Genomic DNA, 14,479 nt, shown 5'->3' with positions numbered 1-14,479 from the left:
AATATTCTTTTTATTTGATGAAATTTTATTAATATAATCAATAGTTTTACTTTTAAAAAAAATTTTCATCCAATTTAAAATTAACTTATTTCATAATAGTCTTTTTCAATTTGAAGAATTTCGTCCCTTACAAAAATAAATAACAATCAAATTAAAATTTTTTTTTGAAACAGGGGGTGGGGGAGTTGAACCTTTGACCTCACAAGACTACAAGGATGCACTTTCCACCAGGCTAAGCCTCGGAGTGCAATCAAATTAAAATTTTATTTTTACTTGTTTCGTCCTACAATATATAAAATATATAGTATGATATGATTTTAATATTATTAACCCGTTTAGATATTTATATCTACAATACCATAAATTTTGTATACTAATTAAACATTACTATATCATAAATTTTATATACTAATTAAACTTTACTATTGTATGAGAATTTAATCACATTTTAAATAAATAATAATAATTTATTATTAAATTTAATTTAATAGCGGTCGTAAATTTAATTTATTATAAAATTTTAAATTTTAAATATTATTATAATATTTATTTTTAAAAAAAAAATAAATTAAGTTTAAATAAATTTAAATATTTTAATTTGAAGTTAAAAAAGATAAAGATTTTCATTTTTAATTTGATAGATCTATTTTTAAAATATATTTTTAATTTTTATTTGATTTGAATGTATTACTGTTTAAAAAAATGATTTAATAATATTAAAATATAGTAAAACAATTTTTAATTTTTAAAAAATTTAAAAAAATACCAATAAAATAAAACCAATTTTCACTAAAAAACTTTAAATTTCTTAAATAGTTACCCAACCAAACAGGTCGTAGTTGTCCCAGTTACTACAAATTCCCAACATATTAAATAGAAGATAGACATAAATCCCACGTCTCTCTGCTCCTCCCGTCTCCTCTCTCCTCCTCATATTTCAATCTCAAATTACTTAGACAGAGAGAAAACGCTGCCTGAAAAAAGAGGCGGCTAGTAAGCAGCAACGTCAACCCATACAATAATTCCATGGGAGATCCATCAGAGAATAGAAACATGGAAGAGACTCTTTTAATCAAACAAAACAGAGAAGTCGATCATTCATCAGCTCTAACATGGCAAGTCTTCTTTCAAGAAGTGAAGAAACTGGGTTTCATAGCAGGACCTATGGTGGCTGTGATTCTTTCTCAGTTCCTTGTGCAATTTATTTCCATGACTATGGTTGGTCATCTTAGTGAACTTGCTCTTTCCAGCACCGCCATCGCCATTTCTCTCTCTAGTGTTACTGGTTTAAGTCCTCTTGTAAGTAATTTTCTTCTTTCTCCTGCTTGCTTATTGTTAATTAATATTTTCCGGGTTTGGCTTCTTTTGCTGAATTACTGATTTTTTAATGCTCTTTATTCATTTGATTTTTGCTCTTTCTTGGTGATCGGTTGTGAATGTGCATGGTTATCGTAAGGATCCATTTGTTTTCTCTGTGGAAAACTGTAAATTAATTCTTTGTCTACTTGTGATTTGTTTGTTTGTTTGTAATTGTATTTATGCAGAAGCAGAATATGCTATTATTACACTAATCTCAACTTTAGAAAGAAATCAAGAAGATAAATAAATAGGGCTGTCTCCTCCTCCATGCACTTGTCCATTTCCTTTTCCTTTTTCTTTTTTTTGAAAAAAAAACAGAAGATACATTGAATTAGAAAGGAAACGTTGGAAATGATATGGAACTAGAATTTCTCTGCCCAACAAATAGTGGCTGGGATAAATCAGAAGGAAACCATGGCAAACCCTCAAAAGATTCTGAAGTTTATTCCTTTATTTTTTTTATTTGGATAATTAATAAGGGCAACTTTATAAGTTTATATTTAGTCCCACAACCACTATAATTAATGAAATTCCCATAAATATATAATAAACTTTTTTCTTTAATATTGGTTTCCTATTATAATAATATGCTAAAATAAATAAATCTTATTATATTTACATACCAAAAATTAAATAATATAACGATTTAATTATTTTACTTTTATCTAAATTGTTAATCTCTTGTATTCATTAGATGGAATTATTTAACAAGGGTAGAATAGACTAATTACTTTCTCACACCTACTCACTGAGTTCTCTTGTCCTTACTCATGATTAATATTTTATATTTATTTCGAATTATGGATAATCACAATAGAAAGTGAAAAATATATATAAACTTTATTTTTACAGCAATAATGAGGATGTCATTAAGGAAATTAATGCTGAAAAATTTCATAACTATAATGAGAAAATAGAAAACTAAAAAGCCATTGACTGTGGACTTGTCCAAGTCATAAATAAGCATTAAAAGAAAAAATAATTAAAGGTAGGATTTCTATTGTGATGGATATCTGTGGTCCTTGCAGTTGCTATCATGATTAGTAACTTTCTTTGGCTATATGTTTCCTGGCATCATTTTCTTTTAGCAAATTTTCCGCTGCACAACAGTAGACAATTTTAAGTTTTGTTTTCCTTTCAAATGGGTTGTAATTGATTTTTACAAGTGAAATCTGAGAGGGAAATAGTGATTGTAAGGAAGAAGATGTTGCAGAAACAAATTCAGATTCTTCTACTTCTCAATTCACTGTTGCAATGAGTCATAGTCAAAAGGCTTTTGTTTTCATCTTTGGCTTTTCCTTATTTCTGCATAAGACAAGTCATTGCCATTAAAATAAACAGCTTCATTATTGAATACCTTGGGAAGCAAATTAAAAGTTAAAAAACTTACAGAAACGATTTTATGTCAGAAACAATCTGGATTTTAGTTTGGATATAATTTTGTTGTTATGGTCCCAGTTAGTGGATCGCGTTAGGGGGGAGATAATCTGAGGGAGTTCTTAACGCCTCAGACTCATTAAGGAGAAAGTTTTAAATCTCGAATCATTTGTAACAAAATTTAATGATATTTTTGTATGATCACACAGATGGGGATGGCAAGTGCATTGGAAACTTTATGTGGACAAGCTTATGGAGCTAAGCAGTATAAAAAACTTGGAATTCAAACTCAGACTGCTATCTTCTGTTTAATCTTAGTTTGTATTCCTCTTTCTGTGATATGGATAAACATGGGAAAGATACTTATTTTCATTGGACAAGATCCCAGAATTTCCCATGAAGCTGGTAAATTTACAATGTGGCTAGTTCCTCAACTGTTTGCTTATGCAACTCTTCAGCCTCTTATTCGATATTTTCAGACACAAAGTTTGATTTTTCCTATGGTCCTAAGCTCTTGTGGGGCTCTTTGTTTCCATATCCCTCTATGCTGGGTTTTAGTGTTCAAGTCAGGACTAGACAACCTTGGAGCAGCAGTAGCAATGTGTATTTCAAATTGGTTGAATGTAATTATTCTTGCACTGTACATGAAGTTCGCTTCTGCATGTGCCAAAACACGTGCCCCAATTTCTATGGAGTTATTTCATGGGATTGGAGAATTCTTTCGCTTTGCTATCCCTTCTGCAGTAATGATCTGGTGATTAGTCTATCTTCTCTTTATCTATAATTCCCTTAGAACAAGTTTTGTGTTAAAATTTTTGATGTTTTAATCATGCTGATGATTGTAGCCTTGAGTGGTGGTCATTTGAGCTTCTTGTGTTGCTCTCAGGACTCTTGCCAAATCCAGAGCTTGAAACTTCAGTACTATCTGTGTGGTATGTTTTAATTCATCCTAGTTTGGTTTACTTTGAAAATGAGATTAATTAGTTTCCATCCATTTATATTTTTAATTTATTACCTACTTTGTTCTGCAGTCTCACAACTATTTCTACACTCTATGCAATTCCTTATGGATTTGGTGCTGCAGCAAGGTCTGGCTCTCTACTCATAGATGCTTTTTAGCTGATAATGTTTCTCACATTTGATAGTTTCTTTTTCCAGCACTAGAGTCTCAAATGAATTAGGAGCAGGAAACCCACAAGCAGCACGTATTGCTGTTTATGCTGTGTTGTTTCTTGCAGTTGTGGAGACAACTATAGTAACTGCTACCCTCTTCGCAAGCCGCCGCATTTTCGGCTATGTTTTCAGCAACGAAAAGGATGTGGTGGACTATGTCACAACTATGGCTCCCCTCGTCTGTTTGTCAGTGTTAATGGACAGCTTACAAGGGGTGCTTTCAGGTTCGAACTCTTTTTCTCCCTCACTAAATATTACCTGTCATGGATAAAACCAATGAGTTTTAACTCAATAGTTTTGGAGTTATCTTGAGAATCGAAACTTCCTTAAACTTGTTTCAGGTGTTGCAAGGGGGTCCGGATGGCAGCAAATAGGGGCGTATATAAACCTGGGAGCCTTCTATCTTTGTGGGATTCCAGTTGCTGCAGCATTGGGTTTCTTGGTGAAATTAAGAGGAATGGGGCTTTGGATTGGAATACAAGTTGGTGCATTTACACAAACGGCTCTGCTTGCTACTGTTACAGGCTGCACAGATTGGCAAAGACAGGTATGTCATTCAATCCATAGCCTTGAACAGCTACTTTAATGTAATAGTCCGGTTTAAATTGATCTAAATAATTTTTTAAACATTTTTCATTTAATTTAAAATAAATAATTCAAATTATTTAGTAGTTTTAAATTAAGATTTATGCTGTGCCTCACATTGGATGTTGCAAGAAACTATGATCATGTTGTGCTTTGGAATGTTGCAGGCAAGCAAGGCAAGGGAAAGGATATTTGAAGGAAGATCTTTAGTTCACAATGAAGTAATGTGATGTGGAGTAACGAGGTAACTAATACAAGGAATTAATGCTGAGTTGGCCAAATACAATTGGGCTAATGAGGGATTATATAATATTCTCTTTTGGGGTGTGGAATAGCTGATCCCTACCCATTTTGAGTTGAAAGAAACATGTATTAATAGTTGTAAGAGAAAGAAGTGCTATCGAGTTCAATAATATTAGAGACTAATTTCGTTTTTGACACAAAACGGATTGGTGTTATTAATTCTAAAATAATTATAAATAAATTAATAGGATAATTTTTATAAACCAATATGATATGAAATAATAGTTGTGTACATGCATTATTATTATTATATAAAATATTACAAAATTATTTTATAAAATAATATTTTTTATAAATTTTTTCCGATTATTAAAAAGATTAAAATATTTCTTTCTTTATATTTAAATTTCAAATTTGAAACTATTGATTCATAGAAAATGATCAAAACATTTTATTTTATCTATTTTGATTAAAAAATATAAATTTTTTTTCACCAAATAAAATATTTAATTTTATTAACATTAGCCTGTCATTATTGTTTAGTGGAGAGTTTCTTTGGATAAAAAAATTTATTAAGGGCTTATGTATCCATTTGAAAAATTATCATCGCTTTAACAAGGTATTTTACCTAATAATAATAATAATTGAAAATGTATTATTAATTTGTCTAATATAAAAGAGTTGAATTAAATTTTATTATGTGATTTTAAATAAATATAAAATTTATTTTAAAAAAATATATATATATAATAAATAAGAACTAAATAAATTTTGAATTTAAATTCAAATAGTTCCGAAAGTACCATCCTCGTATCTTGGCATCATTTTCTGTAGCAATTTTTTCAATACCATGGGAAGCAAGTCCATTAATGAAGATGTGACGTTCGTCTTTATCAAAAAAATCTACGAATGTCCTTTGGAATTTGTCCTTTATTATCATGCAATGTCTGCAATAGGAAATGATACTTGTCAACCAATATGATAATATTATTATGGCAAAAAAAATAATTTTTTTTATCATCTAAAATTAAATTACGTCTTCAGCTAATTAGAACTAATTGAAATATATTTTTTGAAAAGTATAATTATTGTAATTAGCTTTGGTTAAAAAAAAAAGCCATTAACAAAATAAGTCTACTAATATTAAATTAATCTAAGGTAGTTTGTACGGTATTTATGAATGTTTCAATTATTTAGGAGCCGCAATAATAATTGAATTTAGAATAAATTTAGATATAATAAATAATAATTGAATTCAATGATGAAGTAAGATAATTTTCATTAATATTTTATTTATTATTCTCTTTTATCCCATAAAATTTTTAAAAATTTATTGATAATTTAATAAAAATTTATTAGTAAATCAATTATCAACGGATTATTAATGAAATATGGTCCATTATTAAAAAGTTATTGATAAATTTTTACCAATGATTTTTAAGCCTGTTAATAATACTATTTGATTTACTAATAAAATTTTCGTTATTATTATTAATGAATTTTATTAATAAAATTTTTGTTATTATTTTTAATGAATTTTAAATTTATTAATAAAATAAAAGAAAAATAATTTATCAATATAAAATTTATCTATAAATCTATTAATAAATTACAATGCATTGCAATTGATTTTTAAATTTATTAAAAATTTAAATAATTTTAAAATAAATATTATTTTAATTAAATAATAAATTTTATTATTAATATTATTTTTTATTAATTTAATAAAATTTAAAATTATATTATTATTGTTACGTTTAATATTTATTAGAAATATATAAAGTGAAAATAATAGAAAAATAATAAAAAAAGAAAAAGGAAAAAAAATGATAGAAAAATAAACATTATGAAAAAGAAGAAAAATGAGGGTAGAGGAAAGATGATTAGAGAAATGAGAAAAAAGAGAAAATGATTGGAGATAAAAATAAATGAAGAGAAAATAATAAAAAAATATAGATAGAAAATAAATGATGGAAGAAAATAATATGAGAGAAAATAATATAGAGAAAATGGAAAAAATTATAGAAAAATAAATAAATAATAGAAAAGAAAAGAGTGAGAAAAAAAATGATAAGAGATGAAAAAGGAAATAATATGAGTAGAAAAAATTATGAGATAAAGTTTAATGAAAGAAAATAATAGAAAAAGCAGAAATGAGAAAAAAAAAATAATAAAAAGAAAAGTTTATATTTATATATGTTAATTATTAATGAATTTAACAATGAATTCGTAATTTATTATTAAATTTAAATAAAAATAAATTTTTTTCTCTTTAAAATTTACCGATGAATTACTAAATATGTTGATAATAAAAAAATATTAAATTAAAAAAATATAAAAATTTTAAAATTATTGATAAATTTAATATTTTTTATTTATTAATTTAATAATAAAATTTAGTAACTATTTTTAAATTTATTAGTAATTTTGTAGATAAATTATCAATAAATTTAGAGTTCATCGGGGATTTAAACACTTTTTAAAATTTATTAATAAATTCAATTACTTATAAATTTATTAATAAATTTTAAATTAATTATTAAATTCAATACTAATTATTTTATAAATTTATAAATTACAAATAAATTTTAAATCCCGTTAATAATATGAACCGAATTTCAAATTTATTAATGAATTTTACACAATATTTTTTATTTTAAAAATTATTAATAAATTTTTAAAATCGTTAGCAAATCCATTAAAATTATAAATAGTTAATAAATAAAAGTATTCTTTTAAATGTGGTATAATAAATTTCTTTATATTAATTAAAAATAATAATAAAAATGTATCTAATCACATTTTTTATCTTTTTATTAAAAAAATCAATTCATACCGATCATTAATTTAAAATGATTTTTATATTTTATATGCAATTTACTTTTTTTAAAAAATAATTTAATTTACGATAAAATTTCAATAAATATAATTTAAATGTAAAAAAAATTCTATAATAAAATTTAATAAAGTATATTTTCAATCAATTTAAATAGACTAATAATATAATTAAATAATTAAATTAAAAATTTTTAAATAATAACAGATCATAATTATTTTTTTTAAAATATACTTTGACTTAAAATAAAATTTAAATATAAGTAATTTAAATATTAAAATAATTTTTCCTTAATAAAATTTAATTTACTGTTAAGAGATTTCGTTAATCAATTTAAATTTAAATAAAATGCTAATATAATTAAATAATTAAATTGAAAATTTTAAATAATAATAAATTTGTAATTAAGAAAGTAGGAGTACTTTAGGAAGTTTTAATATTTCATCCCTCATTAATTATGATTTTTAGAGATTAATTTATAAAAATATAGAAGTAAATTATAATTAAATAGATTATTTTATTAAAAAATAACATTTTAAAGATTAAATTTAAAAGAAGAGAAATTAATCTATAAGTTTTAATAAACTTCAAAAATTAATTTATAATTTACTATTAATACTTGATGGAGGGTTACAGTGAAAAGCTGTAATTGGTTAACACGTGAAACTAAAAAAGTAAATAAAAATATATTTAAAATTTATAACTTATTTTTATAAAATTTAAATATTAAAAATAAATAATGATAAAAAAATGTTAACTGATTTTTTAAATTAAAATGTTTATTATTTAATCATTATAATATAATATGGTATGATTAAACGTATATATGACTATAATTTTGAATGTATGTAATTTTGTCCAATTGTAAACGGTTCGAAAAGTTATTTTTTCAAAATTAATTTAATAATATTAAAATAAATTAAATAAATCCTTAATTTCTTAAAATAAAGAAAAAATACGAACAAAATAAAAATAAATTTCAGTAAAAAACTTTAAATTTCTTAAATAGTTACCCAACCAAACAGGTCATAGTTGTCCCGAGTTACTACAAATACCCTACATGTTAAATGTGAGATAGACATAAGTCACATAACTCCCGTCTCTCTGCTCCTCCCGTCTCCTCTCTCCTTCTCATATTTCAATCTCAAAACGCTGCCTGAAAAAAGAGGGCTAATAAGCAGCAACGTCAACCCGTACAATAATTCCATGGGAGATCCATCAGAGAATAGAAACATGGAAGGGACTCTTTTAATCAAACAAAACAGAGAAGGCGATCATTCATCAGCTCTAACATGGCAAGTCTTCTTTCAAGAAGTGAAGAAACTGGGTTTCATAGCAGGACCTATGGTGGCTGTGATTCTTTCTCAGTTCCTTGTGCATTTTATTTCTATGACTATGGTTGGTCATCTTGATGAACTTGCTCTTTCTAGCACCGCCATGGCCATTTCTCTCTCTAGTGTCACTGGTTTAAGTCCTCTTGTAAGTAATTTTCTTCTTTCTCCTGCTTGCTTATTGTTAATATTTTCTGGATTTGGCTTCTTTTGCTGAATTACTGATTTTTTAATGCTGTTTATTCATTTGATTTTTGCTCTTTCTTGGTGATCGGTTGTGAATGTGCATGGTTATCGTAAGAAAGAAGCCATTTGTTTTCTCTGTGGAAAACTGTAAATTAATTCTGTCTACTTGTGTTTTGTTTGTTTATTTGTAATTGTATTTATGCAGAAGCAGAATATGCTATTATTACACTAATCTCAACTTTAGAAAGAAATCAAGAAGATAAATAAAAAGGGCTGTCTCCTTCTCCATGCACTTGTCCATTTCCTTTTCCTTTTTCTTTTTTTTGAAAAAAAAACAGAAGATACATTGAATTAGAAAGGAAAACGTTGGAAATGATATGGAACTGGAATTTCTCTGCCCGACAAATAGTGGCTGAGCTAAATCAGAAGGAAACCATGGCAAACTCTCAAAAGATTCTGAAGTTTATTTCCTTTATTTTTTTATTTGGATAATTAATAAGGGCAACTTTAGTATATATTTAGTCCCACAACCACTATAATTAATGAAATTCCCATAAATATATAATAACTTTTTTCTTTAATATTAGTTTCTTGATTTTACTTCTATCTAAATTGTTAATTTCGTGTATTTGTCTAATTTTCATTAGATGGAATTATTTAACAAGGGTAGAATAGACTAATTCCTTTCTCACACCTACCCACTGAGTTCTCTTGTCCTTACTCATGATTAATATTTTATATTTATTTCGAATTATGGATAATCACAATAGAAAGTGAAAAATATATATGAACTTTATTTTTAGAGCAATAATGAGGATGTCATTAAGGAAATTAATGCTGAAAAATTTCATAACTATTATGAGAAAATAGAAAAATAAAAAGCCATTGAAAGTGGACTTGTCCAAGTCATAAATAAACATTGTGATGGATATCTGTGGTGCTTGCAGTTGCTATCATGATAGTAACTTTCTTTGGCTATATGTTTCCTGACATCATTTTCCTTTAGCAAATTTTCCGCTTCCACAACAGTAGACAATTTTAAGTTTTGTTTTCGTTTCAAATGGGTTGTAATTGATTTTAACAAGTGAAACCTGAGAGGGAAATAGTGATTGTAAGGAAGAAGATGTTGCAGAAACAAATTCAAATTCTTCTACCTCTCAGTTCACTGTTGCAATGAGTCACAGTAAAAAAGGCTTTTGTTTTCATCTTTGGCTCTTCCTTATTTCTGCATAAGACAAGTCATTGCCATTAAAATAAACAGCGTCATTATTGAATACCTTGGGAAGCAAAAAGTTAAAAAACTTACAGAAATGATTTTATGTCAGAAACAATCTGGATTTTAGTTTGGATATAATATTGCTGCTATGGTCCCAGTTAGTAGATTGCGTTAGGGGATGATTGATAGGGAAGGAGATAATCAGAGGGAGTTCTTTAACTCCTCGGACTCGTTAATGATAGAGTCTTAAATCTCGAATTATTTGTAACAAAATCTAATGATATTTTTGTATGATCACACAGATGGGGATGGCAAGTGCATTGGAAACTTTATCTGGACAAGCTTATGGAGCTAAGCAGTATAAAAAGCTTGGAATTCAAACTCAGACTGCTATCTTCTGTTTAATCTTAGTTTGTATTCCTCTTTCTGTGATATGGATAAACATGGGAAAGATACTTATTTTTATTGGACAAGATCCCAGAATTTCCCATGAAGCTGGTAAATTTACAATGTGGCTAGTTCCTCAACTCTTTGCTTTTGCAACTCTTCAGCCTCTTATTCGATATTTTCAGACACAAAGTTTGATTTTTCCTATGGTCCTAAGCTCTTGTGGGGCTCTTTGTTTCCATATCCCTCTATGCTGGGTTTTAGTGTTCAAGTCAGGACTAGACAACCTTGGAGCAGCAGTAGCAATGTGTATTTCAAATTGGTTGAATGTAATTATTCTTGCACTGTACATGAAGTTCGCTTCTGCATGTGCCAAAACACGTGCCCCAATTTCTATGGAGTTATTTCATGGGATTGGAGAATTCTTTCGCTTTGCTATCCCTTCTGCAGTAATGATCTGGTGATTAGTCTATCTTCTCTTTATCTATAATTCCCTTAGAACAAGTTTTGTGTTAAAATATTTGATGTTTTAATCATGCTGATGATTGTAGCCTTGAGTGGTGGTCATTTGAGCTGCTTGTGTTGCTCTCAGGACTCTTGCCAAATCCAGAGCTTGAAACTTCAATACTATCTGTGTGGTATGTTTTAATTCATCCTAGTTTGGTTTACTTTGAAAATGAGATTAATTAGTTTCCATCCATTTATTTTTTAAATTTATTACCTACTTTGTTCTGCAGTCTCACAACTATTTCTACACTGTATGCAATTCCTTATGGATTTGGTGCTGCAGCAAGGTCTGGCTCTCTACACATAGATGCTTTTTAGCTGATAATGTTTCTCACATTTGATAGTTTCTTTTTCCAGCACTAGAGTCTCAAATGAATTAGGAGCAGGAAACCCACAAGCAGCACGTGTTGCTGTTTATGCTGTGTCGTTTCTTGCAGTTGTGGAGACAACTATAGTAACTGCTACCCTCTTCGCAAGCCGCCGCATTTTCGGGTATGTTTTCAGCAACGAAAAGGATGTGGTGGACTATGTCACAACTATGGCTCCCCTGCTCTGTTTGTCAGTAATAATGGACAGCTTACAAGGGGTGCTTTCAGGTTCGAACTCTTTTCTCCCTTACTAAATATTACCAATGAGTTTTAACTCAATAGTATTGGCGTTATACTTCCTTAAACTTGTTTCAGGAGTTGCAAGGGGGTCCGGATGGCAGCAAATAGGGGCGTATATAAACCTGGGAGCCTACTATCTTTGTGGGATTCCAGTTGCTGCAGTATTGGCTTTCACGGTGAAATTAAGAGGAATGGGGCTTTGGATTGGAATACAAGTCGGTGCATTTACACAAACGGTTCTGCTTGCTATTGTTACAGGCTGCACAGATTGGGAAAGACAGGTATATCATTCGATCCATAGCCTTGAACAGCTACTTTGATATAATAGTTTAGTCTAAATTGATTTAAATAATTTTTTGGACATATTTTTCACTTAATTTAAAATAAATAATCTAAATTATTTAGTAGTTTTAAGTTAAGATTTATATATTAACAAATCATTTGGTAATTTTGCCGACCTCTTGGCCTCACATTGGATGTTGCAAGAAATTATGATCATATTGTGCTTTGGAATGTCGCAGGCAAGCAAGGCAAGGGAAAGGATGTTTGAAGGAAGATCTTTAGTTCACAATGAAGTAATGTGACGTGGAGTAAAGAGATAACTAATACAAGGAATTAATGCCGAGTTGGCCAAATGCAATTGGGCTAATGAGGGATTATATAATATTCTCTTTTGGGGTGTGGAATAGCTGATCACTCTCCCATTTTGAGTTGAAAGAAACATGTATTGATTGTTGTAAGAGAAAGAAGTGTTATCGAGTTCAATAATATTAGAGACTAATTTCTTTTTTGAGACAAAATAGATTGGTGTTATTATTCTATAATAATTATAAATAAGTTAATTCGGGACGTTCATTTTTATTCGGTTTATTATAAATTTAAAATATAAATTCATATAAAAATTATATGTGTTTTACTTTCTTATTTTTCGAGTGAATTTAGGTAAATTATTTTCCCTAAAAATAGTAATAACCTAATTGGATGAATTGTCCATATTCACCCTGAAAATAACGAAGTGGGCTGTCATTTGTCATTGAGTTTAATCAGAATCTTTAACTTAAATTAAAATCCCTCCACTTCCAAACAACCCCATTAGTAATTATCCCTGTACTGCCAATTGCTTAAAAACAAAACCTCAAACCCTCCGCTGCTAGACTTGGCTTCCGGCTTCTCCACGACTGATTTCGGGCCGAACCGTCGATTCTTAAAGCTATGCGATTTGATCCAAATTCAATTTAAAACGGTTCCCTCTTCTCATCTCCCCTCTTATTATTATTACTTAATTGTTTGCCTTTTACATTATTATTATATAAAATAATATAAAATAATATTTTTTTATAAATTTATTCCGTTTATTAAAAAGACTAAAATATTTCCTTTTTTATATTTAAATTTTAAACTTAAAACCATTAAATTATTTTATTTTATTTCTTGAGATTCAAAAAATTATAATTTTTTTCATAAAATAAAATGTTTAATTTTATTAATATATCTTATTTTATATTTTGATTAAATGTATAATATATTGCCGACATATATTATTAATATCAAATAACAAACTTCATTTAAGGAATTTAAAGATTTCAAATATTATTGGAGTACAAAACCATGCATTTTCAAACTTAATTGTATCAAAGAAAATTAAAAATTTTAGTACTTACGTCATATACTGTTAATATCGAATAATAAATTTCATTTAAGGAACTATATTATTAAAAAAATAAAATTTATTAAACTCCAATAGTAGTGGATGACGGTGGCGGCTAGTGGTAGCAGTGTATGAAAAGAATCATTTACTTTATCACAATATTTTTCGAGTATATCATTTCTTTGAGCGATAAAGCTTAATATATTAATCATATTAAGCTAACATTGTATCAATCATATTAGGCCAACGATATTTTGTAATAGTATAAATAATATTATAATAATTATAGCTTAAATGTATTTCACTATTATTTTCGTGAATAAAAAATTCCTAATATATGGATGACTTCTTAGCTCAAATATATTCAAGAGAGTTGAGTTTGCGATAATTGTGTAATCATACATCCCATGCTATACGCTAAGATAACAATAAAAAATAAAATACGAGCTATTTGAAAATAATAAGAAAGATTGTGTGAAAAAATATTTGAAATGAAAATTGTGTCCGTGATTTTTATATAGAATGAATATATGAATATTATATTTTTATAGAAAGCGGAGAGAATATGATTATCATAATTATTAATATAATAAGTTATAGTAATTTAAATTTAATAATTTGATTGTTAAATATTTATAATGTTTAATTTAGAATATTAGAAAAATTATTTTACTTTTTATTATATTTTAATTATTTATATATATATATATTTTTTAGTTATTTGAATTAAATAAAATTTTAGTTTAATAATATTTTTTGCAATTAATTCTATTAATTTTTTAATTATTTTATAATAATTTTAATCGATTATACCTATTTATTTTATATAATTATTCGCATTAGTGAAAAAATATATAATATTTATTAATTAAATTATATTAAATATAATTTCAAAAATTATCAATTAATACAAAATATTATTGTGAGATAGTAAAAACTTTTTACATAATTTTTTATTATGAAATTATTGTTAATATGTATTTAGTGATAATGATTTATTTTATTATCTAAATATATCTTTAT

At 27.0% G+C, this 14,479-nt stretch overlaps 2 protein-coding genes across 5 annotated transcripts; both read left to right on the top strand.

The window, feature by feature from the left end:
- Positions 1-883: 883 nt before the first annotated feature.
- On the top strand, positions 884-4,939 carry LOC122721754 (protein DETOXIFICATION 12-like). Of its 3 annotated transcripts, none has more exons than XM_043950468.1 (7): positions 884-1,299; positions 2,946-3,490; positions 3,582-3,668; positions 3,768-3,824; positions 3,975-4,133; positions 4,251-4,456; positions 4,662-4,939. In XM_043950468.1, exons 1-7 carry the CDS (start codon positions 1,027-1,029, stop codon positions 4,688-4,690), a joined length of 1,356 nt encoding a protein of 451 aa, XP_043806403.1. In that variant the 5' UTR covers positions 884-1,026; the 3' UTR covers positions 4,691-4,939. The 3 variants fall into 3 exon arrangements, with proteins under 3 accessions (XP_043806403.1, XP_043806402.1, XP_043806404.1); XM_043950467.1 differs by having other exon boundaries at positions 3,895-4,133; XM_043950469.1 differs by lacking the exons at positions 3,582-3,668; positions 3,768-3,824 and having other exon boundaries at positions 3,895-4,133.
- A 3,728-nt stretch (positions 4,940-8,667) lies between these two features.
- LOC110600162 (protein DETOXIFICATION 12) lies at positions 8,668-12,669 on the top strand. 2 transcript variants are annotated; one of them, XM_021736927.2, is made up of 7 exons: positions 8,668-9,052; positions 10,609-11,153; positions 11,245-11,331; positions 11,431-11,487; positions 11,638-11,796; positions 11,884-12,089; positions 12,330-12,669. In XM_021736927.2, exons 1-7 carry the CDS (start codon positions 8,780-8,782, stop codon positions 12,356-12,358), a joined length of 1,356 nt encoding a protein of 451 aa, XP_021592619.2. In that variant the 5' UTR covers positions 8,668-8,779; the 3' UTR covers positions 12,359-12,669. The 2 variants fall into 2 exon arrangements, with proteins under 2 accessions (XP_021592619.2, XP_021592618.2); XM_021736926.2 differs by having other exon boundaries at positions 11,558-11,796.
- The last annotated feature ends 1,810 nt before the right edge of the window (positions 12,670-14,479 follow it).

This window comes from Manihot esculenta, chromosome 14, assembly GCF_001659605.2.
Source record: "Manihot esculenta cultivar AM560-2 chromosome 14, M.esculenta_v8, whole genome shotgun sequence".
Taxonomy (NCBI): Eukaryota; Viridiplantae; Streptophyta; class Magnoliopsida; order Malpighiales; family Euphorbiaceae; genus Manihot; species Manihot esculenta.
Note: the sequence above shows the minus strand (reverse complement) of the source record. Positions and strands in the feature narration are given on the sequence as shown.

Bases quoted from the DNA above. Each gene is read 5' to 3' on its own strand.
- LOC122721754 (XM_043950467.1), top strand. From the start codon at position 1,027: ATGGGAGATCCATCAGAGAATAGAAACATGGAAGAGACTCTTTTAATC. The intron at 1,300-2,945 runs GTAAGTAATTTT...ATGATCACACAG, and splicing joins TTACTGGTTTAAGTCCTCTT to ATGGGGATGGCAAGTGCATT. The intron at 3,491-3,581 runs GTGATTAGTCTA...TGATGATTGTAG, and splicing joins CCTTCTGCAGTAATGATCTG to CCTTGAGTGGTGGTCATTTG.
- LOC110600162 (XM_021736926.2), top strand. From the start codon at position 8,780: ATGGGAGATCCATCAGAGAATAGAAACATGGAAGGGACTCTTTTAATC. The intron at 11,332-11,430 runs GTATGTTTTAAT...TTTGTTCTGCAG, and splicing joins ACTTCAATACTATCTGTGTG to TCTCACAACTATTTCTACAC. The intron at 11,797-11,883 runs GTTCGAACTCTT...AACTTGTTTCAG, and splicing joins CTTACAAGGGGTGCTTTCAG to GAGTTGCAAGGGGGTCCGGA.